The sequence below is a fragment of the Fusarium oxysporum genome, chromosome VII (genome assembly GCF_013085055.1).
Source record: "Fusarium oxysporum Fo47 chromosome VII, complete sequence".
NCBI lineage: Eukaryota > Fungi > Ascomycota > Sordariomycetes > Hypocreales > Nectriaceae > Fusarium > Fusarium oxysporum.
In genome coordinates, this window is record NC_072846.1 from 830,090 (window position 1) to 856,211 (window position 26,122).

General features: G+C 49.4%; 9 protein-coding genes across 9 annotated transcripts; 2 read left to right on the forward strand and 7 right to left on the reverse strand.

The window, feature by feature from the left end:
* Positions 1-82: 82 nt before the first annotated feature.
* On the reverse strand, positions 83-3,043 carry FOBCDRAFT_251718 (Six-hairpin glycosidase-like protein). Its single transcript, XM_054705470.2, has 2 exons — positions 2,654-3,043; positions 83-2,600 (listed from the first exon to the last, which is right to left on the reverse strand). The coding sequence occupies exons 1-2, from the start codon at positions 2,951-2,953 to the stop codon at positions 459-461; spliced, it is 2,442 nt and encodes an 813-aa protein (XP_054561445.1). The 5' UTR covers positions 2,954-3,043; the 3' UTR covers positions 83-458.
* Positions 3,044-3,222: 179 nt separating this feature from the next.
* On the reverse strand, positions 3,223-5,270 carry FOBCDRAFT_262580 (uncharacterized protein; the record flags this gene model as incomplete). Its single annotated transcript, XM_059611301.1, has 4 exons — positions 5,153-5,270; positions 4,312-5,057; positions 3,933-4,247; positions 3,223-3,619 (listed from the first exon to the last, which is right to left on the reverse strand). The coding sequence occupies exons 1-4, from the start codon at positions 5,219-5,221 to the stop codon at positions 3,223-3,225; spliced, it is 1,527 nt and encodes a 508-aa protein (XP_059465310.1). The 5' UTR covers positions 5,222-5,270.
* Positions 5,271-5,538: 268 nt separating this feature from the next.
* On the forward strand, positions 5,539-8,847 carry FOBCDRAFT_262581 (uncharacterized protein). The gene is made up of 8 exons (XM_054705472.2): positions 5,539-5,835; positions 5,924-6,097; positions 6,149-6,470; positions 6,526-6,900; positions 6,951-7,108; positions 7,164-7,533; positions 7,587-7,937; positions 7,987-8,847. The coding sequence occupies exons 2-8, from the start codon at positions 5,953-5,955 to the stop codon at positions 8,804-8,806; spliced, it is 2,541 nt and encodes an 846-aa protein (XP_054561447.2). The 5' UTR covers positions 5,539-5,835; positions 5,924-5,952; the 3' UTR covers positions 8,807-8,847.
* Positions 8,848-10,028: 1,181 nt separating this feature from the next.
* Positions 10,029-11,137, reverse strand: FOBCDRAFT_203978 (uncharacterized protein; the record flags this gene model as incomplete). The annotated part of the gene is made up of 3 exons (XM_059609094.1): positions 10,029-10,144; positions 10,272-11,075; positions 11,122-11,137. The coding sequence occupies 3 exons, from the start codon at positions 11,135-11,137 to the stop codon at positions 10,029-10,031; spliced, it is 936 nt and encodes a 311-aa protein (XP_059465311.1).
* Positions 11,138-13,069: 1,932 nt separating this feature from the next.
* Positions 13,070-13,916, forward strand: FOBCDRAFT_203979 (uncharacterized protein; the record flags this gene model as incomplete). Its single annotated transcript, XM_059609095.1, has 3 exons — positions 13,070-13,157; positions 13,213-13,482; positions 13,534-13,916. The coding sequence occupies 3 exons, from the start codon at positions 13,070-13,072 to the stop codon at positions 13,914-13,916; spliced, it is 741 nt and encodes a 246-aa protein (XP_059465312.1).
* A 983-nt stretch (positions 13,917-14,899) lies between these two features.
* On the reverse strand, positions 14,900-15,328 carry FOBCDRAFT_321289 (uncharacterized protein; the record flags this gene model as incomplete). Its single annotated transcript, XM_054705475.1, has 1 exon — positions 14,900-15,328. The coding sequence occupies one exon, from the start codon at positions 15,326-15,328 to the stop codon at positions 14,900-14,902; it is 429 nt and encodes a 142-aa protein (XP_054561450.1).
* A 2,730-nt stretch (positions 15,329-18,058) lies between these two features.
* FOBCDRAFT_120195 (WD40-repeat-containing domain protein) lies at positions 18,059-18,334 on the reverse strand (the record flags this gene model as incomplete). Its single annotated transcript, XM_059607743.1, has 1 exon — positions 18,059-18,334. A coding segment is annotated over one exon (276 nt), but the record flags the coding sequence as incomplete, so codon positions are not given.
* Positions 18,335-18,416: 82 nt separating this feature from the next.
* FOBCDRAFT_251721 (NACHT domain-containing protein) lies at positions 18,417-21,168 on the reverse strand (the record flags this gene model as incomplete). Its single annotated transcript, XM_059610961.1, has 4 exons — positions 18,417-18,538; positions 18,574-20,413; positions 20,483-20,569; positions 20,632-21,168. 4 exons carry the CDS (start codon positions 21,166-21,168, stop codon positions 18,417-18,419), a joined length of 2,586 nt encoding a protein of 861 aa, XP_059467483.1.
* Positions 21,169-23,518: 2,350 nt separating this feature from the next.
* On the reverse strand, positions 23,519-25,199 carry FOBCDRAFT_227453 (uncharacterized protein). The gene is made up of 2 exons (XM_031192458.3): positions 24,802-25,199; positions 23,519-24,749 (listed from the first exon to the last, which is right to left on the reverse strand). The coding sequence occupies exons 1-2, from the start codon at positions 24,910-24,912 to the stop codon at positions 23,553-23,555; spliced, it is 1,308 nt and encodes a 435-aa protein (XP_031031304.2). The 5' UTR covers positions 24,913-25,199; the 3' UTR covers positions 23,519-23,552.
* Between the last annotated feature and the right edge of the window lie 923 nt (positions 25,200-26,122).

Sequence of the window (26,122 nt, forward strand, 5' to 3'; positions counted from 1 at the left end):
TGGGACGTTCGATTACGCTTAGGCGCTGCCGGGACGATGCGCGTTATTGTCAGGTACGGAGTATCCTTGCTGCTCAATGCTCTGGTTACGCGGGTTCGCCTCTCTTTACATTTCACAACGTTTTTCAGTCCTCATTCAATGCCCAGGTCGAGGGTCATCTCCGCTGAATTTGCTTACGCTCTTTTTTTTATGTTAAAATTAGCACTGTCTGAGGAGTTAATTAGATCGGTACTGCACATACAATTATGTGATCCTAGTGGCAACGAGCGCCCCGGGAAAGGCAGGAAGAGTAAGCATCGAAGGCATCGTCCGCGACACAGAAAGGAACAATCCAGATGAAGTAATAGCCAGATACTCCTCCACAATTGGCTATTGGCCTATGTTATATAAATACAGTGATAAAAGAGGAAAAGTAGAAAGAAAATCAGCTATCTAAAGAACTTGTCTTACACGTGGAATTATCGCTTCCTCTGTTCAATGATGAGCTTCTCATTAGGCTGCACCTTGAAACTGGGTTCGTCAATGATCTTGCCATTGACCGTGATAACAGTCTTGGACAAAGGAGTCAACAGAGGTTGGGGAAAGAACACAGTTCCTTGCGACCCCTTTCGCGGTCCCCGAACCTCCATATGGAGGAGCTTGTTGTCAAACTTCCATTCAACGCTGATATCGCCGTGAGGAGTAGGCTGCTTTCCCTTTGCCCACTTTAGACCAAGAGTCTGTGGCACCACTGTCCACTTCCTGAAACCAGCTTCTACAGGCTGAATACCAAGCACATGGCGAATCAGCTCAGCTGTAGGACCAGCTCCCCATCCATGACACAGTGAGGTGCCAAGAGCGAGACCAGGAGTTCCCTCTGGATTGAGAGTCTCCCAGAAGCAGTTGGTGTAGTTTGTATGCTTGGGATCAGCCATGGGCGCCCACAGTGTCTTGAGAAGAGACTTTGCTATCTCTGTGTTGTTTGACTGGAAAGCAGCTCGCAAGTGGTAAGTGCTGGCATATGGGCTTATCTTGCGAGCGAAACCAGCAGCAGATGTCGAGTTGGAGAAGGCCAGAGGTCCAGCAGGTAGCATCAATTCCTTCTTCATGGTGGAAAGAATTCTGCTGGATGAGGCTTTGCCACTGGGAACGCCGGCAAGAATAGCAATGGCGTTTGCATCTTGAGCGAACCCGTCCCGATGTTTCTCTGACAAGACATAAGCGCCCATTGACTCATCCCAGAGCTTGTCGTTCATCGCCGTACGTAGAGTTTTCAGTTGCTTCGAGTATACCGACACGTCTTTGCCAGCAGCATCGAGCATCGGGATGCACTGTGCAAGAGCATATGCGTAGACAGCGTTGAATTTGGTGACAATTCCAGATTGGGGAGGGTCATAGTAGTTCCAGTCACCGCCAAAAGACTCATCAGACAGAGAGAAGAGACCACCTCGAGACTGAGAGTGTACCCAGTCAAGCATCGAAATAACAGCTGGTGCCCACTTTTTGGCAAAGGCAACGTCACCCGTCATCTCGTAGTTGTATGCCATGGCTGTCATGATGTTGAACGAGTATCCGATGAGACCGGTCATGTTGAAAGGTAGGGGGGAGGCGAGAGGGGGTTGTTGAATCTTTGCTGTAGGGATAAAAAAGCCAGAGGTGGTTTGGAAGGATCCAAGCAGATCGATAGTTCCTTCGACAAAGGATCGAGCATAGGTGCTTGCAAATGACGCGGCGAGTGCAATGTCAAGATCTCCAGAATAAGCAATTCGATCTCGTCTGGACCCATCAACGATAGTGTCTGCAGGGTTGGTGCCCATGAGAAAGTCGTCCAAGAATGAATCGTCCTTAAGAGATGCACTGTAAATATCGCCACCAGTAAGTGTCGTGAGGTTCAAGTTTCGGAATACAGCGGCATGAGGGTAATCCGCGCCAAGACCGACTGATCCAGCAAACTTCTCGGCCTGAGTAAAGTCGAGCCCAGCTTTGCCGTTGAAAGAGACCTGAATTTGGGTTGAGTTGACAGTGGCGGCTACTGTAAGCCATTTGTTGATCGGGAGACGCGTGGAGAGTTTGGTTGTCTTGATGACTTTGTCGAGGTTGGTTGATCCAACATGAACCGATACGGTACCGTCAAGGAGATTGCACGAGATGTATATGCCCGTATTGAGCGAGTCACCCAGGACCAGGAAGCCAAACTGGCCAGTCAAAGGCTTTACCTGAAACTGGAGCTTGTAATCCGTGAGCGACTCAGCTTGGGCGAGAATCTGAGGTGCTGAGCTTTCGACCAAAGCACCCTCCTTGGTAATGTTCCAAAAGTCAGGAAGAGAATTTTTTGGGATCTCGGTCAGCTGAACTGTCCTTGCACCAGTTCTCCAGATTCTGGTCAAGTCTTTATCAGAACACTCGAAATAAGCTGCCAATTTGTCAAGGGGAGTGGTGTCTGTGGTTGGTTTAACGCCAATGTTCTTGAGGACGAGAGTTCCGGCAGATGAGAGGTTCAGTTTCTGGTAGCGGAAGCCTCCTTGGATAAGACGTTGAGAAATGACAGACGGCCCGGTGATGTTGTGACGGTTGATGCGATAGTTGTCCATCGCGGCGGCAAAAGACATTGGGCCATCACCCTATCTGAATGTTAGTCTCAGGCGAAGAAGAGTGTGTTAGACTTAAATCTCACCATGTACTGATTGACAGCCGCTTTGGTCTCACCATAAGTGAGTTCAAAAACCGACGTGTTGCCCTTGGTCTTCACCACCTCAAATGTTGGGAACCCATCGACATTCTGGTGATAATCAATGATTAAGATTCCAGGAGTCTTGCCGTTAGATGTGAGCGTAACACTATCGGTGTTTCCAAGAATGGCCTTGGAGTTGTCGTCTTGGTAGGAATGAGCGAGTGATGATGATACAGTGGACGCCTCGACTATGCATACCGAGACGACGGTGGCCAATAGAGTGGCCGATAGTCTCGGAATCATTTTGAATGAGAATGAAATACAAAAGAATGATAAGGTGCTGCTCGACTGAGGGAAGACATGATATTGAGGTGCGGTGCGGACGAGTTAATATACCGTATGTCTGTGCTAACGATCCCAGTCCTGGCCAGTGAGTCTAAAAGCGAGTTTTCTCGGACACAGAAACTTAGTTCGGCTTTCTCGGACAGCAAATACCGAGGCATACTACGAAGACGAGCCATTTGATTCGCTACGGGCTAGTTTTCCCCACACTCATTGCGCCAACAACAGGACTAGACTTGCTTAGAGTCGCGCAGCCTTAAGATATTACGCGTCAGGCTCAAAAATAGCACTTCTGGATTGCCTTCGGCGGAATCATGTAGGTCCGTGATAGAGAGACGCTCGCCATAAGAGTAAGCGCCAAATCCCTGACGCATGGCTCGGGATCTTCTGGCACTTGCATAATGAGTACGTGCCAACTCGACAGGAGACAAGGCGTCGTTATCGAGAATGACTGAATGGAAAGTAACAAGGTCAGATTGAAATTGCCCGGCGACCACGACGAGGGGCCGCCGCTGGTCTAGGCCATTGCGTGTCGATAGAGATTGAGCAACGCCTATGGGAGTGTCTCTGCGCCACTCTGACGGCTCGGGGTTGGGTTTTCTGGTACTTGAAGCGACTTCTTCGCAACTGCAATGAAAGAAAAGATTGTTCATGGGTAGAGTCAAGCGTTTAGTCGCCTTCCTGTCGGCTGTTGCTGACTCAATGGAGCAATAAGTTGAGTATTTCCGAGGGAGAGTCACAACTGATTTTAAGTTATGAGTTTAGTATACGTATTCATACTCTCAGACCCAATTACACCACATCAAGTTCTATCAAATATTACAAAGCAAGCTCCCAGACCTTCTGTTCGGGCCATTTCAACACCTGAACCAGCCTGGGCTGGTTAGAGAGCTGATTGTTGACATCGCGGACAACACCCTTGGCCCATCCCCTCGCATACCAAAATGTTTTCTCTAGAGCCGCCATGAATACGGCAAAATGCGCCATCAGTGCCAGTGCCGGATACTCGAATGCTCGCGTGTCGGAGATGATGGACTCATGCACTTCGGAAACCCAGAAGAGTGTTGTCCCAACCTCGGTGTCTAGGCCAGCGCGGGCGACAAGTCTTGCAGCCGTCTCGAGCTTTTTGACGGCGGCGAGGTACGGCTTCTGGTTTCCTGGAGCCAGTTCGGCCTCAAAGAATAATCGTAGGTTGGAGAGTGCGTCGAATGTGTCCACTGGGAGCAGGGAGTGCTCTAGACTGGGGAACGGCTTTCTTCAACGGTAATAGGCGATTAGTGAGCTTACGGACAATGACTGGAATACCAGTGGCCACTCACCCTTCGGAGCTATCGCTAATTGCTTCTTCTAACCCTCGAACCGTAGGGCAAAACTCGGACGAGGTCACCAATGATAGAAAAGGCTTGATGGACGTCTGAACGCCAGCCATGCACGAGATGAGATCAAGCAAGCTCAGAATCGGTGTCTGGAGATGCCTATTCGGCGACCGGACGGGCAGGCACATGATGTACGCGACAAGCACACCAGCGAAACAAAACACCGGCCTCCAATTCTCGCTCGTGACGTTTCCGAGGAGGGCCCGGAAACCCTCAGAGCCCAGAACTTGGTGATGGGCAGAGAGGTCAAGGTACGTATCGGCTTGGCTGGGGGCCAGGTACGCCTTATGCATCGCCGAGAGGGCGAGTACACCGTGCATGACGAAGCGGTTCTGGTAACCCTCTCGAGGCATGACAGCGCGCCACACATAACGTAAGTCGGGGCCGACAGCCAAGGTGTCAGCTGTTACAGTGCACCAGTGGTGCATCAGCTCGGCGTCGCGACTCCATGGGTCGGGGTTCAGCAGAGACGGGGTCTTGCTGCGAGAGCGGCGGCTCAGGTTAGGGATAGTGCTTTCCCATGCGGCAGCATTGTTATTACGGAAATATGAGCCCTCGACCCGAAAACACGACGGGTGGGTTGCAGGTGTGTGGACCGAGCCCGGGTTGTTTGGTTGAGGGGCTGATTCGAGACTGCAAGTAGCTCCATATCGTATGCAGTTAAAACAGACAGGATGCGATTCGTCACACTGCGGAAAAGAAACGACGTTCAGCCTCGCATCTGCATAAAGGCTCCTCTAGGAGTTTGGCTTTGTCGGATCCCAATGTAACGAGCCTTACGTACCTTCACTTTGCGACGTTTGCATTCCGAACATCCGGTGCGAGATTTCGTATGTTTTCTGCGCCGAGTCATGATGACGAAGAGTAGGCAGAAGCCGTCAGTGAACGAGCGAACGAGGAATGCGACACTTGCCTCTCGCGTTTGGGGAACGAGGTGCTTTTATCCGAAGCCGAATCCCTGAATAATGGGGCTGTGCGGAGCAGCTCCAATGAAGGCGCAGATGGCTAACCAGGGTCAAGACCTAAATTCGAGCCAAATGACTCGGGTCTTTCATGATTGGTTCGCATTAGTACGAATCCGATACCCCACCATGGAAATCTTCGATAAACACGAGATAGAGCTCTCTCTTAGCTGCATATGTACGGGAAGCATTGCGTCGAACTATTTTAGGATTTCGTGGTCGGGATCGAATGTAGATGCATACCATCAACTCTGATGGCGCCAAGCATCTCTAAGCCACAGTCAAAGAGAAGGGGGTTTACGAGAACCTTTGAGTTGTTATTTCATCCCCCATCTCAGGATCATCTTCCCTATGCCAGTTTCTATCCTAGAAGGCCTACTGTACCAATAACCACCGGTAACGGCACTTATTACCATTTTTTGTGGCCCATGCACCTTCTTTGGGAATTCTGGGTCTGGGTCAGAATACAAGAATATTTGGCCCACCGCAATAGCCTTCAAAACCCGTACGTAGATTGAGCGCAGCAGATACTTAGAGAAAATACCTGCCGCTATGATAGAGATTCTGAAAACCTTGACTCACATTCTGTGCAGATATTTATTAGCGTTGTGGGATACACAGAATGTCCCCCTCAATGGATGATCAACTTAATCGCCAGACCAGGTACTTTGAAATGGTGGCAAATGGCGAGAATGCTGTTCAAACGCCAGATGGTCCACCACAATACGAGGCATTGGCGGAATTGGAAGCAACCACAACCGCCCGAGGTAAGAACTCAAGTTTAAACATTTTTATCAGCAGAACTAACTTAGTAACAGACGATGGTCGCATTGACATTGATCTCAGTTCAAGGATAGCTCGACGACTTTCGCGATTAGTTCCCACTGAGAAGCCCCCGTTCTCATATGAACAACGCCCAAGCAGCCCGCCAGAATACTCAGAGACAAGCGAAAGAAGCATCCGCCTCAACATTGTTATTCAGGTTGTCGGCAGTCGAGGAGATGTTCAGCCATTCATTGCCCTCGGGACAGAATTACAGCGCCACGGTCATCGAGTGCGACTTGCCACACACGGCCAATTCCACAAGTTCGTGCGAGAGTCTGGTCTTGAATTTTTCTCCATCGGTGGTGATCCTTCTGAGTGAGTGAACTCAAACAATCTTACGGCTATGGTTTTGCTAATATTTGTTACAAAGGCTGATGGCGTATATGGTTAAGAATCCTGGTCTCTTCCCTAGCATGAAGACACTGCGTGGAGGTGAGATCCAAAGAAAACGCAAGATGGTTGACGAGATGCTGCATAAGTGCTGGAAGTCTTGCATTGAACCCGATGAGTTAACGGGTCAGTCATTCGTGGCAGATGCAATTATTGCAAACCCGCCAAGCTTTGCTCATATTCATTGTGCACAAGCCCTGGGTGTTCCGCTGCATCTCATGTTCACGATGCCTTGGACCAGTACTCGGGAGTTCTGCCACCCACTTGCAAACCTCAGGGCTAATGGCAGTGATATGTCTGCGAGCGCGGCGAACTATGTGTCTTATTCGTTGGTGGAGTGGATGACATGGCAAGGGTAAGTTATCAGCGGATTGAACTAATGAATGGCATATTAATAAGTGATAGTCTTGGGGATATTATTAACACATGGCGAAATACGATAGACCTGGAGCCGATCCCGTTTAGTGAGGGTCCTTGTTTGACCGAGACACTGGGAGTTCCAGTTACATATTGCTGGTCGCCAGCTTTGGTCCCTAAACCAGCAGATTGGCCTGAGAATATTGGTATGGATTGACTCCTTGATGCCTAATATATCTCTTATCTAACCTTTTTTTATAGATGTTTGTGGTTTCTTCTTTCGCGAAGTACCATCTTATAAACCCAACGACGCACTCCACCAGTTCCTCTCCAGTGGCCCACCTCCAGTATATATAGGTTTTGGCAGCATCGTTATCGACGACCCCGAGAAGCTCACCGCGACAATCATGGAAGCTGTGCGCGCTACCGGCACCAGGGCCATTGTTTCACGGGGCTGGAGTAAACTTGGAGGAGATTCAATTGGAGACGACCAGGTGCTTTTCCTCGGCGATTGCCCTCACGAGTGGTTATTTCAACATATCACTGCAGTCGTACATCATGGAGGAGCTGGAACAACTGCTTGCGGGTTACTCAACGCAAAGCCCACAGCTATTGTGCCGTTCTTTGGAGAGTGCGTATTTCCAACACCAACAGCAGCTTCAGAAACTAATTGTCATCGTCCAGTCAACCATTTTGGGGAAATATGGTCCACGCAGGTGGTGCTGGTCCAGCTCCCATCCCATTTAAAAGTCTCAACTGCCAGAACCTCGCCGATGCTATAAGATTCTGTCTGACGCCCGAAGCATCTGCTGCTGCTCGTCAAATCGCCAATAAAATGTCTAGTGAAGCAGGGGTTAGACGCGCAGTGGCCTCTTTCCATGCCAACTTGCCTCTAGAAAAGATGCGCTGTGATGTGCTACCTAATCTGGCTGCAGTCTGGTCATATGAGTGGAAGGGGAAACACGTCAAACTATCTAAGATTGCTATAGAGATATTGGTGGAGGCCGGAAAGATTTCGTGGAATAACCTAAAGCCGTAAGTGTCATCAAAGCCCCTTGTATAAGGTTTGCTAACCCTGTGCTAGGTATCAATCACAACCTGTTCACATCGAGAACCGACGTTGGGACCCCGTGACAGCCACACTCTCTACTCTCGCCTCAACAGGTTGGGGCATGACCAAATCAGCTGCTGACATCGTCGTCAAGCCAATCCAAGCATTCTGCCCAGTTACCCCGGGCAGCGGTAGGGCCAGCAGTCGAGAGACCGAAACCCACTCTGGCACCAGTTCCAAGCGAGAGTCTGAGGAAGACATCTTTGGACGACCAGCAGGCTTGGAACTCCCTCACCCCCAGACCAATAACACCAAGAAACCTCAACATGGCGTTCTCGTTGCTATGAAGGCCTCTGCATCTGGCATTAGTGGCTTCTTCAAGCACTCCTCCAAGGGCGTCCTCCTCGACCTCCCATATGCCATCACAGAAGGCATGCGCAATGCGCCAAAACTCTACGGAGGTGAAGTGTATAACCCAGGTGCAGTGACAGATTGGAAATCCGGTGGTATTGCAGCAGGAAAGAACTTTGCACACGGTATCGTTGAAGGAATCGGAGGCATAGTGATGGAGCCTGTCCGAGGGGCTAAGAAGGAGGGCGCTTCAGGCGCTGCTAAAGGTGTTGGTATTGGGCTGCTGAACCTGGGAACCAAGATGTCTTCTGGTGCTGCAGGGTTGGTCGCTTTGCCTGGACAGGGCATATATCAGAGTGCTAGGGCGCTGGTGAAGAGGAAGACGGGGAGGGTTATCATGGAAGCGAGAAGAGCTGAGGGACAGTATACTGTTGGACAGACTGATCTTTCGCAGCTTGAAACCTATCGAGCGACGGTGCTGGACATATTCGAGACTAGATAGATAGCACACAGGTTCATTCAAGTTAAAAAACAGATACCTAGCCCCGTTGTCTTAATTGTAACTTTTCTACTCAAGTATTCTTGGTCAAAATGCGCCGCGTCGCGTTTCCCGTCGCCCTGGCCCGTGTCATCCCTGTAGAAACCAATTGACCACGGCACCACCACTGGCTCATCCGTATTCTCCCTTCCTAGGTAGTGCTTCTATATCAACTGATTGACAACGATGCCAGACGACGAGTATTCTACTTACGCAAGGCTCTACGTCCAACTCTAGCCCGAGCCTGCTATCATCTGTAAGCAATGTGGCTATGCTATAACGGCAGACAAGGATCGCGTATCTCGACATCTCGGGGAAATCCACAAAGTCGACAAAGCAGCCCGTAGAGACTTGAATCAACTGATTCGTTCGCTGAATTTTTAATTGGTGCTTGCTTTCATTGGCTCGCGAAGAAGCAGCAGAGATGGCCGTACACTTTAAACAGTCTCCGATCGGTTTACCAGTTACTTACCCTATACAGTCTTTGCGATCGTCTTTTTGGCCGATACAGATTACTTCAAATGAGTAAAATGCAACTTATTGGAAGGAATCAATTGAAAAAGTCTCTTCCTATACTCTAGTATACCGTTTACTTCGTGCATCGGTGTGGCTGAGACGTGGTGCGTCAAAATCTGATTTCCCCTTCTATCTGAACATAGATGTCAACCCGGACCCCTCCAACTATCGTAGATTATCACTAATCACTGATGAAGAAACTCAGAAAGACTCCGTCTATGAACATTGCCTACCCTTCAGTATTAGTCTAACATGAATACTTAAAGAGTCGAAGAATTATCCGAAGTCTTCCGAGTAAACTCGGCTCGTGTAACGATTCACTTGCTATCACACGAATTTGGCAGATAGGTTATCTTTCCCTCTCGTAAGAAGCTTCATAACTCGAGTTACTTCCTTCGCCAAGTGTAACTTTGATATCCTTTTTCAGCCTTTTTCTTTCGTACTGTTGGATTTCAAGCCATGAAGGCACTAATGCCCTGTCAAAAGTCCGAAATCTTTCAACCTGAGGCAAGGCAATTCCTTTTCCACCCTTTCCAGGGTCGGCCTCATCTTCTGCACAATGCTACAGGAGTGAGAAGAATGATATCCGTCATAATATCTCCCGGAGCTCGACCCTGGGTACCAATTAACGGAAGAAAAGCTACTGATCATCTTCTTGACCGATACAATACTATGACCTTCGAAAGGTGATTCGATCGGCGGTTTGAGGATACCATTTTCCCCCAATTCCTTCGTTAAATTTCCCAGTAACATGCATGAACACTCGTAAGAGCAGTCTGCACTGTGCTACAGAGTATCAAGTAGGCCGTATAGTGTTGTAAATATCTCGCTCAGAGCACCCTGACGCTCTTGATCAATCCGATCTATAAGTTCCTTGTTAGGTAAAACCTTGACATATAGCTCCCAGTCTTACCCAGAATTTCTTCCGGAACCGGTATATTCTCTGCCAAGATGAGCCTAGTGCTATGTTTCAACGCGAGCCCAGCCATGCGTTCGAATATCTCTGGACACGAAAATACCCATGATATTAGTAGCCACAGCATGGAGGCTTTGCCGTAATGGTCTGTACGACCCTTCTGAAGTGATTTCAACCATCTTTCAGCAAAAACCTCGACAATTTCGTGGCACTTATAATAGTCGACGATGACAGCCACTTTTGCGAGCATCTCCAGATCAAGTAATTTTGGTACGCTCCGGTGATGTCCATGTATAATATCAAGAACGATAACAAGAGCTTCCTGATTCCATCCATGAGTAGCAAATCGATAGTTCCCACGGTGATCGGTTGAGCTTTCCGCGTATGGACCTTCAACCATTGCTTGAAAGACCGGAGAAGCTAGCACTAGATGGGATGCGGAAACTAGCATTCGATAGCATACTTCCCCAGGTGCATCACAAGGATTCTCTCCAAAGTGTATATTCTGGGCTATGGTGACCATTTCGTTCAATGCAGGGCCGTCGCCGACGGGCATAGCGGCCGGCTCTTCGATGACAGGGATATCCTCATTGATAATATCGGCATGTTCTCGATCCTCGGGGAAAAAAGCAGTGAGACCCTCAGGTGAGGCATCTAGCCTCAAGTTCTGGTATTGCTCAGCGTTTCGTTCTTTCTTTCTCTTTCTTCTTAGAATTCTTAACTGTAATGGCTGTGCTTTCGGTCGGCGTGTGTGCGTGTATTGAAAGTCTCTGACCTGACCACTCAATAGACTCGTGACAGCTCGTAGAATGGATAAGCACGGCGCCTCCCTTATGGTGAAACATACATTCTGACTCTCTCATTGCTAAAGCTCAAGATACATAAGCTATGGGGCAAGTTTTGGTGAGGGTTGGAGATGGAAGTGAGTAAATTGAAGCAGCTTGTGACTGTCATCACTTCTCTTTGCTATACCAGGGATGCGATGTTTTTTCTCAACTACCCTACTTATTTTCTTCTTAATTGTGAAATCCGGCCGGGTCTGGCGCAGTCTTCGAAATCAAACAAAAAGATGGACAGTTCGAGATCGTCGGTTTCAGAGCGAAGTCGAGCAATTTGAACAGTGGAAAACGTTTGCCAGCGCGGGGTCGAGCGGTCTGTAGGGTTATGTACGTCAGCATACAGGTCTGGCCTATGATGCGGCCAATGAACGACTCTGCTCTTACTGCTGAGGCTGGTAGCATCATTGATCGCATACCGGTCATATATTTCACAGGACCGTCGTCTGACTGGTCATGGCAACAGCGTTAGCTTCAAGCTCCATTCATAAAGAAAAGCCCAGTTCATCTTATCTCTTGGGGTAATTTAGGAACCTAGGTCGCATGTCAGAAGAGATAACATTAAGACAATATCCTCAAAAATGAAGCTCTTGTCCGCTGTCGCCACCCTAGCCATCCTCTTGACGACTGTCTCCGCGGAGCCTGTCGCATACGGCGTTTGCCAAGCTAGTTGCGCTGGTGTCGTTATGGCTTGCTACAGTGCAGCCGGCTACACCTGGGGTGCTACCGTCGGAGCTACAGCCTGGTTAATAGTTCCAGATCACAAGGAACCATTTCGGGAGCGTTGGGGACGAGCTGGGCCGGCGCCACAGTTGTCTCCTTGGTTAACCATGCGTCCGCAGCTTGGCTAGATATATTTCGAGTCCCTTATGAGACATTACAAGACTGCCTCGAGTAAAGTGACGTGTTTTGAGAAGTCGGTATTGCCACTTGCCACCGAGTACTTAGGGGCTGTAGTCGACTGATTCATCGAAATTCAGATCAAAGACATAAGTTACATATCGGTATAGTATGCGACGTTGGCTAATATAAGCAGAGTTTCATGAATCATTTTGTTAAAGTCTTATTGATACATAAGCAGTACAAAGCTATTCCTATGGGTAAACATGCGATAGAGAACAGCAGAAGAGCATTATCATCGTTAAAATAGCAGCGCCGGTGAAGTATTTACAAGTTTAGCAGCGGTATACTTTGTCCTCTATTCAGGAGTCCCCGGGAAAGAACACTTTAGTGTGACTAGTCTATTAGGGCATTGACTGCTGATGATTGAAGGTGGCGTCGTTAGTCGTGTGCTGATCTCCACGTTTTTAGATGATTATTGATCTTTCAGCCTTCTCAAGTGGACGCCACTGGATCTCAAATTGCCGATGTTGCAGATGATTGTAGTCCAAGACACGTTGGCGAGAAGGCCCAGAGCGAGAGCCAGAGAGGGGAACGACACGGTCCAGTAGATATACTTGACGTAAAACAGCTGGTACGTTGTCTCGCTGTTACGATGCAGAGGGACAGATGTCCACCCAAGATCAGCAGCTTCAGCGTAGTAATAGACGCAGCCAGCGAGAAGGACGACGGTGAAGAGTTAATGGAAGAAACGCTTGCTTTCGTGGGCGATGAAGCATAGAACTACAAGAACAAGTTATAAAGAGATCAATAGTCAGTCACTGTTTCATTGAATCGGGGGGGGTGGGGTAAGGACAAGAGCTTACGAAAGACAGAACGAAGATGGCAGTGACAGCCCAGAGCCAGTCAGAACCAGATGAAAACGTGGGCTGGTTATCAGCTGCAATCTCCTCTGGTTCCTAGTCCAGTTCAGTCCCCTTTACCCTTTGCCTGCGCAGCTACAACATTTAAAGAGACAGTCGAACTCACCACGATTTCGCCCCTGCCTTGTTCAACTTTTCTCATCGGCTTTGGTTCCTGTCACTCACTATAGTTATTGTTATTGTTATTGTTGTTAATATGCGGTTCAGTCTTTGCTTTCCCATTGGTCTTGCGGCAAACTCCGTGGTCGCTAGTCAATGTAAACCTCGTACTTCGAGTGACTCGAGTAAGTGAGGTCTATTATGACTAATTGGGATTACAATATCTGAACGGTGATCTAGGCACCGCATCTATCGAGTCTGCCACCTCCACTATAGCTACGGCTAGGAGCACTGAGATTGACATGACAACCACCAGCTCTGTCCATTTGTCTACAAGCACTGTCACGTCTACTTCCGAAGACGACACCACCACCGACTCAATCAGCTCCGAGCTATCCGTGTCCACAACTATGAGTGCCACAACCACAACGAGCGACTCGGATGTCGAACCTATTGCTACCTTTGGTATACTCGCCAGCGGCTCTCAAGTAGACGGCAAATATCTCACGGGTAAACAAGAAGTTGGATAACGGATGGGAGGGCAGCTTCAGTTTTCAGCAGGGCGTCTGGCCTTTTCTATCGACCCCATCACCAACTATGTGAGAGAAAGCGGCGGAAACGTCTTGTGCGTGGGCTATGGAAGCGATAGGGTGCCCAACTTCGTCTTGCTTTGCTCTCTCGTCTCCCTCAACTTGACCAAATACAGCTTCATCACTTGCGAGCAAACGCCAGACAGAAGGCTCGAATCCTCCGCGCAAGCTGGGGAATGCACTGGTCGTCCATTCCAAACTTGTGCACCTATCCCTGGGGCCACCTTCTCACAGTTCCAAACCTTTCTGGGAAGGGACGACGGGATCTTTCTTGCTATGACCTCGGCCAGCAACCCTCCTACAGGCAACACCTTTCAGGCCGTAGACTTTGAAATCACAGCGCTCCAGTCTTGATTTGACCTGGCACATGAGATGATGGGAGATGGCCCAGGGAATTAAACTAGGAGCTGTCTTCATCTTCAGTTTTCTTTCTCTTAACGCACCATGTCAGACAGCCAAGGGCTAGAAAGCGAAGATTCTGCCTGAATTTGTAATAACCTCTATTTATTCGAGTATCAATAAAGTTTATCTCCCTAAGCTGCCTTTCTCCTGCTTAGTTCCATGCCTTTATCGATAGCCTTGTGGAATGCATTCTTCTGTTGTATATAAGAAGCACTAAGCTCAGCAACAACTCAGTGGCAACTCAGCCATAGGAACAGAATCGAGTTCTTGCGTACCTAGTTTGGTCTGCGATTAGGCTCGTGCGGGCTCATCTTGATCCCCGGGGCGACTCTGTCATCCCATGTTACAAGTTGTATAAAGGGCAGTTTTCTTGCGGCTGAGTAGCATGGGAAGTGTGATCGTGTCTCCGTAGTCGGCTCAAAGTCGCAGGGGCAGAAGGAGGCAGTCGGACTACTATGGGAACAACGACAAATACCAAGGCCGTGTGGTTTAATGGCAAGGTCGGCAACGCCGGAGCCGAAGCATCAGCCCGTCGAATATTAGAGGGTCCTCCAGCGGAAGTAGTGAAGGTTTGAGAGGAGGCGGAAGCGGAGCATCTGCTTATTCACCTTATGAAGAAGGTTAAACCACAATGGGTGCTGGCGGCTCGAACTCTATTGATGCTAGCATTATCGATGTGGAGCAAAATATTCTACGAGTGGAAGATAAGACATTGCTAGTACTGCCTTTTCTTAGTGGCCTAAGGAGAGTTGAAGGCTTACTAGACTTGGTGTATCTGGACTCTTTAACGCTATGATATACCGGTATTCCTAACCCAAGTAACTCAGGTCCGGTTTATAGCTTCGAGACATATATCTCAAGGTAGATAAACCGATTTTATTATAAAGTCTCTTCAAACTTCCCTATATTTAATTCATCTACTACACCCTGATTATTTAAACTACTACAGAGATAATAGGAATAACAACCACAGGCCCAAGCAACCCGTTGCTCACCCTACCAGGCATAGGGATGCCCATTTCCTTGTCCATCACATATGGTACATTTGGGGCGGCTGATGACATAATGTCTGAAGCAACCGTTCTGATATAGTTCCACATGGTTGTAGGCACAATGATCTGGACTCTGTTCTCACCTTCTATGAGAAATTGTGTCATGTCAGCTATCGGCCGAGCGTGATCAAGCAGGAGCACGTCCTTGTCGTTGATACGCAGTAGTAGAGCATTATCAATAGGAGGAAGAGATAGATATGCTCCATCTGCCTGTCCAGATGCAGGAGGCCAGGTGAAAGTAGTTGTGTAGTGGCCAACGCCTGACGCATTCGTCAGCTCTGGTACATCTAGCCACGAAGTCAAAGTGCCCATTTCGTGCGTCGTGTTTCTTTTGGACGCAATGACAGATGCATCGGAAAATTTCTCCGGCGCCTCCCAGTGCTCCGCTATCAAAGCCCAGTTGAAAAGCTCGGAAGATGGGGCAACGGAGGTACCATCCAGGACCACCTAATGGATAACCCCACCTAATGGATAACCAAAATTTCGCTCCGTCCATAGAAAATCCAAATTTTCAATTACACCGTATTCGGCCAGGAATGAAGATACTTGCAGTGTAAGACCTGTACTATATTGCTTTTTTCGTAGAATTTTCATGTCGGTTTAAAATTTCCCCGTTCCGCCTCGTGACCTGGTTCCATAGCCCTTTGAATTCTTTTGCATTTCACCTCATGTACCCTATGCGACTCCATCTACTCAAGCCGAGTTTTCACCTAATTTACTCGACGGAACTCCCTCCGCAATGGCTCGTCGTAACTATACCGAAGATGACGTAGCTGAGGCTATATTAGATATCACTGACAGAGGCCTCTCACAGAATGAGGCGTCCCAGAAACGTGGAGTGCCTCAGTCGACCCTTTCTGGTCGACTTTCTGGTCAAGCGAGCAGGAATGAACGTATCCAGGCCCACCAGCGTATTTCTAAGACCCAGGAGGAGACCTTCATTCGTTGGGTGTTGCGACAAGAGTCTTTGGGCTATGCTCTCTCGCACAGCCAGCTCCGTGCCTGTGTCGAGGCCATCCTCAAACAACAAGGCGATAACAAGCCTCTGGGCAAGCACTGGACCACCAGGTTCGTCAAGCGTCACCTACAACTATCTACCAAGCTTGGGAAACGCCAGGAAGCCGCCAGATTTGACGGATTTACTCCGAAGGCGGTCAATTGGTACTTCGATATTCGGGAGACGGAATACGGCTGGATCAAGCCTGAGAACACGATTAATGTGGACGAGGGCGGCATAATGGCGGGTTTCGGTAAGTCTTCTATAGGTACTCTATGGGTTTCCATAGGCCATAACTAATTTGTTGTCCATGAGGCTTGGACAGCCTCGTAATCGGGAGCTCTGACCCGAAGAAGAAGGCGATGTTAAAAGGCGTTCAGTCGCGCACTTGGACCTCGTTTATTGAGGCTGTCACTGCAACTGGCCGTGCTTTGAAACCGGGAATTATCTTTAAAGGAAAGGAGCTACAGAAGCAGTGGTTTCTTAACGAATTCGAATTGATAGCGGACTGGCACTACATCACATCACCGAACGGCTGGACCGACAACCATATAGCTCTCGAGTGGTTGAAAGACGTCTATCTACCTCAAACAGAGCCTCGTGATGCATCGGATGCGAGACTCATTATCCTTGACGGTCACGGAAGCCATGCACAGGTGAATCTTTCGGGGTTTTCACCGCAAAGTCTCCCGCTATAAGATCGCTGACGAGCATTCAGGATGAGTGGATGGCTACGTGCTTTCTGAACAACGTCTACTGCTGTTACCTACCAGCACATTGTTCCCATGGTTTACAACCGTTAGACAATGGAATTTTTAATGTCATCAAAGGAGCGTATCGGAAAGAACTCCAAAAACTGGCTAGTTTGACCGATTCTGCGCCGGTTGACAAAGTCAACTTTATTCGGGCATACGCGAAAGCCAGAGAGGCGGGCATGAGGAAGCAGATTATCTTATCCGGCTGGAGATTTACTGGAAATTGGCCTATAAATCGTCATAAGGCTCTAACACATCCTGAAATTCAACCGGACAAAGAAAAAGTGGTGGAACGGTTCAAGACGCCGAGCCCACCTCAGTTGCACTCAGATGATACGCCGAAAACGAGCCGCCAGGTGAGAGATTTGGCCAAACACCGTAGTCGCCCGACCAGGCAGAAGTACAGTAAGATTGCAAAGGGGTTGGAAGCTTTAGAAATGAAGGTGGCCGTTCAGAATGCGCGGATTACTGGCCTCGAGGAGCAGATGGCCCAGGTGCAGCGAGGGAAGAAAAGAAAGACGGTACCGAACCCGAACCGACGATTCATGGCTGTGGCGGAGGCTCTAACGGCTGGAGAAGTTCTTCTTGGCTCAAAGGAGGTAGAAATAGAGGTGGATGTGGACGAGGAGGTCGAGTCGGTGATTGAGGTGGGTGTCAGGTCAGAGGACGAAAGTGATGACTTTATGGTCGTAGCAAAGCACTGCCAGCGCACACGCAGCGGTCGGGAGGTCAAAAAACCACGCGAACAGTAAAATTTGAGCAATTTTCTAGAAACTTTCTCCAAAGCCTCATTTATTAATTGAGAATCGGGCCTGTCTTTGTGGACATCAAAATTTGGATTTTGTATGGGAGGAGCGAAATTTTGGTTATGCATTAGGTGGGGTTATGCGTTAGGTGGTCCTGGATGGTATGTGGATCACTGAGAGCCGGAAAAGGGCTGCTTGTAACCCAGAGGTCATTAGGCCTGCCTCCACTCTAAGAGAACTTCATCACGAGTACACGACCTGAACGACAGCCGATAGCGACCGTTGGTCCCACCACAGCCGATTTCATCACTCGATACTCGGGAGGTAGCCAAAGCATCCCCTTTCCATCTCTTACAATCCATACACTGTCGGTGCTTATACCCCAGCCAGAGTGGCGAACACTCCGTAAAATTGCGTCAGTCGACCCATTATCGATGGCAGGCGGTAGAACCGGGAGATCCAGATTCAGAAGTCCAATATCGGTAGAGAGAAGAGAGTTTGTCCTTAGATCGAATAAAAGATGGGTAATCACCCGGCCAACCCTGAGCGTCTGCACGCACGTACCGGTTGCCACATCCCAGATCTTAACCGTCTCATCATTCGAGCCTGACGCGACCTGCTGGCTATCCGCTGAGAAGGCTACTGAGTTTACCGAATTATTATGGCCCTCAAGCGTCTGCACACACGCGCCCGTTGCCGTATCCCAGATCTTGACCGTCTTATCGCCCGAGCCCGAGACGACCTGCTGGCCATCCGCTGAGAAGGCCACCGAGGTCACCGAACTGTGATGGCCCTCGAGCGTCTGCAGGCATGCATTCCAGTCTGATTCCACGCTCGGCTTCAGCGTAATCCAGTTCGGCTCATCTTTTTCGAAGAGCTCTCTGATTAGGCTGCGGGTGGGACTAAACACGAGTGCTGATGCATAGACCTGTAATGGAGCAATCTCCATGGCCCGCTTGTGAGAAAGAATAAAGCGGCGCGCGTCGCGAAGTAGTTCCGTTAATTGTTGCGCTTCCTTGGTTTTCTGCTAACATGTCAGACCGTCCAGTTTATACGTACCTTTATAACAACTCACTACTACTAAAGCTTCGAGCTTCTGCACTGCTGTGACCCCCTCTGATATACTGCGTAACAAACTGAGAGATTCTAACCAATACAGATACTTCTTTCGAAGGAAGTCATGGACAGTCACCGCGTCCTGTAGGTTCTTGTCCCTCATCTTCACCAGGGATTCCGAGTCATCGAGATGGTCTACCCAGAAGACGCAAGAATATCGTATCGAAGCCAATGGGTCAGGGTTGGGCGACGAGACCTGGTCGATGGGAAGTCCTGGGACGCCCAGTTCGTAAACATCACGTTCGAGAGTCTCTGAGAGAGCCTCCAGCGACCTCACGAAGATAGCATGGTGCTGATGTGCGGCGCCAGAGGGTAGGATTTGGTCGGATGCCTTGTTCAGCAGGAAATCCTTGGCTGATTGATGCACAAAGTAGATGACACCTTCTCGAAGAGTCAGAAAAGAACCGCAGGATCTGATGATTTCTTCCAAGTCGTCCTGGTCGAGGTCCTCGAGCGACTCAATAAGAACCTTCAACTCGTCCAAGGTTATAGGTCGGTATACGACCGAAGCGATGGCCAGGACTTCCTTGCAAAGGTCCGCATCCTTCGAATCACCGATATACCCTATCATTCGGTCATAGAGTGAATCAAGTCCCGGAGGGAATGACTTTAACGTGTTGAGCGCATGCCGTTTTCGGACCTTGGGATCTGCGAGCGCTTGACAGACCAAGGCTACCCAGAGAAACGTGCCGTCGGCATTGGAGGTTAAGTAATCCTCGACAGCGTCCCTTGTTTCCTTGTCGTATTTCTTATGGCATGCCAATCGATCCACCTTGTATCCAATGTACATATCAACAGCCTTGGAGATTGAGTCCTTGTTCAACTCGAGGGGCAACCTGACCTTCTGCTTCGCACTGTCAAGTTTATCCTCAATGTCTGGCCAGTTGCGACTGGATATGATCCACTTGACGCGAGATGAAGGACTGGACGACGATTGGATGATGAAATCAAGAAGCTGGGGTCGATCGGTAATGCACTCGTCAAGGGCGTCGACGACTAAGATTACATCTTTCAAAGTCGGGTCCTTCAGCATGTCTGTGAGTATCTCGACCAGAGACACCCAGACATTTATGCCCTGGAAGAGTTTCTCGCCTGTAACATCGTGCTTGGACCGGAGGTACGAGATGAGCGATGGTTGCTGGATGATGAGGAGATAGGTGAGGCCACGCAGCACAGATGACGCATTGCTTAGTTGAGTCTCAGTGGCCTGGCAGAAGAAATAGGAAAGAAAACAATTGGATCCCTCCTCTAGCTCGTCAATGATGCCGCACAGGAGCATGGTCTTGCCTTTGCCAGGGTCACCCTTGATCCAGAGCAGCCGGCTCTGCGGATCGTCGCGAAATTGCTGGAATTTAGCGTGGTCAAGAATCCAGCGATAAGAGTCCCTGAGCAGGCCACCCTTCGTGACTTGGATTCGCTTCTTATCCTCGCGTGGGTCAGTCACGTGCAGATCCTGCATACATTTCTCGTACTTGGCGTCTTGATATCTCTTCTCTTGCTGTCGTGTTTGATCCTGGATGGCCGAATGGATGTCTTGGAGATTCATCTCTAGAGCGCTTGCGGTGTCGGTGAGTTTCCGGAGATAGATCTTGCTCTGTTCATTGTTGTATTGACCCGAGTCGGTTCCAACAGCAGCCTCGGCTTTCTGGATGTCGTCGAGCTGGCCAGCCCAGTCATCTAGTCGGAACACGTCCCTCAAGACCACGGCAGCCCAGTTACGGTGGTAAAGGCAGATGCTTTTCACTTGATATGAGAGAAGTTTCTCGTATAGCTGCACGACGTGCTTCTCCAGTTAGACTCGCAGTCCCGCAGAAGATTGCTCTGCCTTATTCTCGTCGAGGAGTAGAGACACCAGGTTCCAGTACCACTCCATTCTCGACAGGACGTAGGCGATGCCATTGCGATTGCAGCGTGCCTCGGTGACGGGGTTCGAAAGGATCTAGCAACTGTTAGAGGGCGATCATCCACCGTTCTCTTCGGTTAGGAAAGCGGATCACACACCTCTAGTCCAAGGCAGACGCCAACCCAGGCGATGGCGGCTTCCGGTGCGGCCTGTATCGCCTTATCTACTATCCCCCTCACCGCTTGCACTGCTTGCAAGCCTTCGTCGATTCCTCGCTTGATGGACGCTGCTTTCTGCGTCCGGTCTAGTCCATCCCGGACCAACTGCTGCATTTGGCGGCATCTTGTCTCACGAGCACCCTCTATTTCATTTTCGGTTGATTCGCAAGTAACAGAGCTCGGGTCCTTTCGGTGAAGTCCAACTGATAGGATCTTCTCGTACGCTTCGACCAGTTTGGGCTCGCTCGCTTTGAGCTCGTCGTAGGCCTGGTTCCAAAGTCGCTCCTGTAGATTCGGCAGCGGTGAGGTTTCGGAATCCGTCGAGGTGGGTGGAGAAGGCGTTGGCTGAGATGTTGGTCGAGCTGCTGGTTCAGATGCAGGCTGAGAGGGTGTCGGCGAAGGTGATGGTGAAGGAGCCGAAGGAGACAACAGCTTTTTGGCCTTGGATTCGACTTTCCCAAACCAGCGAGGCGCCATCTTCACTTTGAAGAGGGCACCTTGGCCTTGCGCGATATGACGGTATCAGCGAGATGGCTTCTGTTCGGATCGATGCGTCGGGACGACAAACGGATTGTCATCACTGACAACTTGGGCAGCAACATCTTTGCGGGATTTATTGTGTGGGGAAGGGAGGCATCAGCAGCTGAAAAGGGCCCCTGTAGCCAGGCGCAGCTTGTGAGTCAGGTAGGATTGCTAAGTAAAAGGGATAGCTGCGCCAGGCTCATAATAGGGCTCTACTGTGGTCGAAGTGGAAAGTGCAAGGCAAAGTATCGCACTTAGCGTGCTTAAAAGGGTTAAAGCGAATGTGATGAGCAGCAGCAAAAATGTGTTGATTGATTGTTCAGTTGTCTCGTGCGGGGTATTCCATCCCGCAGAGTTACTTAAAGCATATAGCTAGATTACTAATACAGTTGTTTCCCAAGGCCGTGAAGATCCTGCGTACCCTGCGGCACAAAGCAAGCGAGCGAGCGGAGAGGTAACAACTAGCAGGCACGTGACTTTATGAGTGCATAGTCATTTGTTAGATTACGCCATGTGGGGACCCTTCCTCCATCTCCGGCATCAAGGCTTCGCTGTACCATTGTGTCGCAGGCCGGGCATGGTCTCAACGAGCCTCAGGAACAACAGCCCTTAGTAATCAAGCTGGGTGATTTACAGTAAAACCTGTGGGATGGAATACCCCACACAGAAGATAGAATCAATCAACTCACTACTGCTGCTCATTCTGAATGACCCAACCTTCAATCCATTGTGCGACACGTGGCTAACGTTATATGGCGTTCAGCTGCGCCGGACGTTGCAGGGCGGTGTCACCTGCTCAAACCCGCCTACTGAGCCATCCGGCCGGGAGCAGGTGAAACACCCATAGTGCCGTTGACGACTACCGGACTGTTCTGTAAGAGGGCTGCACGGGCTCCCCGGTTCAGGTTGATGGGAGTGTGGATCCCTAGATCGAAGGGATCCAAGGCAGCGGGTGGGATCGTTGAAGACGAAGCCATCGCCGCGGCTTGCGACTGCGCAAAGCGCAGATTGGAATGTTTGTTGTGCACTTGTTAAGGATTTACGTGTAGACAGGGCCACTTTCTTAACATTTGTATGCCAAGAAAGTGTGATGACAAAGGAAGGTGAAGACGCGACGCGAATTGACGACGACTGGTCGAAGCGTCGCAGGGTAGGCATGATCTTCACGGCGTCAGGAAACAACTGCATTAGTAATCTAGCTGTATGCTTAAATAACTCTGCGGAATGGAATACCCCGTACGAAGAACAACAATCAATCAACACATTTGCTTTTAAGCGATACGAAGCTTTGGTGGCCAACTGGCAAAAAGTGCGGCAGAATTTGGTACGTACCGGTGCACTAACACGTGAGATTTGGGCCAATGAGAAGCGCTAAAAGTGCGGCACCCCTATCAATTGCCTTTTTCTTATTACCGCTATAGCGACGAATTTCTTCGCCTTTCTCAAGAAGCTTGAGAATAACATAGACGCATAACGATTCCTCACTCGAAATTCTTATATAGCCCAACTGAAAATAGCTGTAGCTATTTTCTGATTGTAGTTGTTTAATTAGAATAGCAAGCTTCGTTATATAGTAACAGTATGATATTGCTGTAAACGTTTCTTAATTGTTAGTGGCATTGTACTGATTCTGGAAGCCTTTTTGGTCGATGATGTGGGGATTATTTGTCATCATGGACGATATGTTGAGCCAATCATATTGTACCCTTGGAGGGGGCGCCCACCTGTCAGTCGCCACGAGCCCCACAGCCCTTAGGTAATCACAAAAGTACGTGCGGGGTACGAAAAGTTCAGCTCGAGACGCATTTTCATCAAAACACCACCTAAATCAGTATCCCTTGAGTTGTGTTGAACCTCCCACCAGGTCACGGCAGGGGGTTACAGCCAATTAAAATGCGTCAGTACAAAGATACTTATTGCCCCCCCTAATTTAGCCTATGATAGAAGTACCAGCAATCTCTCGAGTTACAAATCGCTACATCACACTGCTCACATCCCCAAATTGACTGGCGCCATGATCTTATTCAACTGGTTCCATCCATCTGAGATTACCGCCATTTTGGATGGTAGGGGCGCTGGTAAAGGCTACAGCATGCACGCATTCACCGAGGTTGCCTAAACTCCAAAATACCGGAAGCATTCCGATCCGGAATCATACATCTATGTTGGCAGGACTCTGAAAGAGGTACCCTGTTGAGAGGGTAGTAAAGTGGGACATTCAAACAGATAATGCAGGACAACGAGAGAAACTCAGACGCCAGCGTTACACTAGAATACCAATAGTTCTGATTTATATCATCAAATCATTCATTAGAATACTCTCACTCTCGGGTTGAACTCTACCTGTCCGCCATCCGTAAACCAACTGCTTCCAGTGGCCATGACATCCAACGTTCCCAATAAGAGCCAAGCAGATCATCTACCACTCCAACAATGTCATATCCCCATCCTTCCATGAACCAGGAATCATTGACTAAATGCAGCAAAGCACCGTAATAAGCATATAAAACAAGGGCCGGCGGTTGTCTCTGATGCAGCAGCGTAAAGTATCGCTCTGGCGCGAAGGGCACAAAGAGGAAGGCTCCTTGCCAGGTCCTGTTGAATACCGAATTCCCAGGGGTTTCTGCCTCCATGGTTGAGAACTGTGCCATGAACATCCTGATTTTCCTAAGTACGTGTAAAGTTTCTTCGTATGTCGATGCATCAGGATTATCCTTCCAGACTTCCCTCGTCTGACAGAAGAGCATGTCGTTCACATCATCTATCAGATCCGGATCCATATCCTCCCAATTCCCAAGATTTAGGGCTTCTTTCAACTGACCGTCTGCCAGGTGATAGAAATACGGTGTCAGTACGGTCTGGACACCTCGAAGCATGGGAACCCATCCCGACCCCAAGATGCGATCTTTGCGACCGCCCCAGCTCGATTCATCCCAAAGGCCTTCGCCCAGTCGGCCTGACGCCGCAAATACGTACAGAAAGTTGAGAGATGACCAGACGAATAATGCATCAGCCATCTCCTCACTGGACTGTGGAATAGCCTCATTGAAGCCCTGCAGGCCTTGACTATGGTAGCTTGCTGCTTCTGCTGTGTACCTCAACCTCTCTTGAGGCTCGAGATATGCGATGTGCAGTGCAGCCAGACCAAGGAGAGCTTGCATCACGAATGGATGCCTAAATGCGATCTTGGGGAATATGACCTGACAGATAACCGATAAAGCCGAGTTCTTGTAAACATCGAGACTAGTTGAGACTGTCCAATGGTGAAGCAGAGCTATGTCCTCTACTCCATAGGTGACGGATGGTCTGTCGCGTGGCTGTACTCCAAGAACTGATTGATATGCACTTGACACCAGACTTGGAATAGGTGCAATTCTCTGGGACCGCCTCAGAGGTTGCGAGGAAGTTGACTCGGGTGAGGTTTCGTCGCCATGTTGCGTAGCTGGTGATGCAAATGCTATCCCTTGAAACGAAGGGTATTCGCATTCAACTCCACGACGACGACAAGCTCGACATTCAGGCTTCTCCTCGGTACACTGTAGCACCAATCAGTTCCAAGATTGACACCGCCACATACGAGCCACTAACCTTGACGCGCCGTCTTCTGCAATCGAGACACCCTGTCTTTGCTTTCTTGTGTGGCCTTCTGGGCTTCGATCCACTTCTCACTGTAACGACGTCATGAACCTCGGAATCCATGACGACCAATAACAGAGCCGCGAGGCAAGGCTGGTAGCTGAACGAGATTGCCTGCTTAAATTTTGACTTTCGGATCCCATTTGTGTAGGTAAACGAACGGAAAAAGAAAATTTGTTTGCGACGGATGGAACGAAGGTGCAATTACACTGAGGCGGAGTCAAGATTCAGGATGAACGAGTTGAACGAGATCTAAACGAGATCTAAACGAGGTTGAGGACTTAAACGAGGTACTACGAGGGTGAAATCTCTGCTGATTCGAGATGATGATTCAAGCAATCCACTGAACTTACTGTACCAAGGTTGAACGAAAACGCGTCGCATTATTCAATTTTCGTCCGTGCCAACCTAGACCACCCTTGATTTTTGCCGATATTCTTCCGAAAAATCACCCGTAGATTCTACACTTTCTGTCCGTGCGCATTGATATGGTAAGAGGTTTAATAAAAACAACCTGTTGTTTACCTCCTTTTTATCCGTGAACATATAAGCCCTAGAAAATATAGGAGGGGAAAGTTCAATAAAGCCGGAGAAACGCATCAAGCATAAGCAGGTTATCGTGGGTATCCTGACCAAAGAAGTGTGTGTGGAGGTTGGTTAGCCTACCGTCATGGCGGACCCAATGGGAGCCGAGATCGTGGTGGAGCAGGACGCCCCTTTTTCGACGCCAAAGCGCCCGAGTCGGGTGGTGAAGCCTACGAGCAAGGTCCGAGACACGGCGCGACAATTGGAAGATACTGCCATAGAAACGCGACGAAACACCCGACAGACGACGCGAAACGTACCGGCCGAAGAACAGATCGACCGACCGACCGAAGCCCGAAAGAGTAGCGGCAGCGGCAGCAGCAGCGATGGAAGGGCAATGCTGCAGAAGGCGCTGGATCTCCTGGCAGAGTCGCGCAGGGAGACCAAGAGGCTGCAGGAAGCGCTGAGGGAACAGATGGAGATGACCAAGGAACTCAAGGAAGCTGTTGCAAAGCAGGAAGAAACAGTACGCGAGATGGGCAAGCAGATGGTAGAGACCAAGGATCAGATGACCGAGGAGCTGCAGCGCGTCCGCGAGCAGCTCGAAACTATCGTTACGAACGCAATGGACGGGCCTCAACGATCATATGCTGACGTCACACGACTGACACCGTTCTTACCCCACAACGATTCGAGGACCTTAGCCGCTCCTCCGAACCCCACAGACGTGCTTTACTGCACGATTGAC

Excerpts from the sequence above, each read along its gene's own strand:
- FOBCDRAFT_251718 (XM_054705470.2), bottom strand. The coding sequence starts at position 2,953 with ATGATTCCGAGACTATCGGCCACTCTATTGGCCACCGTCGTCTCGGTA. Across the intron at positions 2,601-2,653 it reads CGGCTGTCAATCAGTACATG|GGTGATGGCCCAATGTCTTT; the intron begins GTGAGATTTAAG and ends ACATTCAGATAG.
- FOBCDRAFT_262581 (XM_054705472.2), top strand. The coding sequence starts at position 5,953 with ATGTCCCCCTCAATGGATGATCAACTTAATCGCCAGACCAGGTACTTT. Across the intron at positions 6,098-6,148 it reads AGCAACCACAACCGCCCGAG|ACGATGGTCGCATTGACATT; the intron begins GTAAGAACTCAA and ends ACTTAGTAACAG. Across the intron at positions 7,938-7,986 it reads TCGTGGAATAACCTAAAGCC|GTATCAATCACAACCTGTTC; the intron begins GTAAGTGTCATC and ends ACCCTGTGCTAG.
- FOBCDRAFT_227453 (XM_031192458.3), bottom strand. The coding sequence starts at position 24,912 with ATGGATTCCGAGGTTCATGACGTCGTTACAGTGAGAAGTGGATCGAAG. Across the intron at positions 24,750-24,801 it reads GCAGAAGACGGCGCGTCAAG|TGTACCGAGGAGAAGCCTGA; the intron begins GTTAGTGGCTCG and ends TTGGTGCTACAG.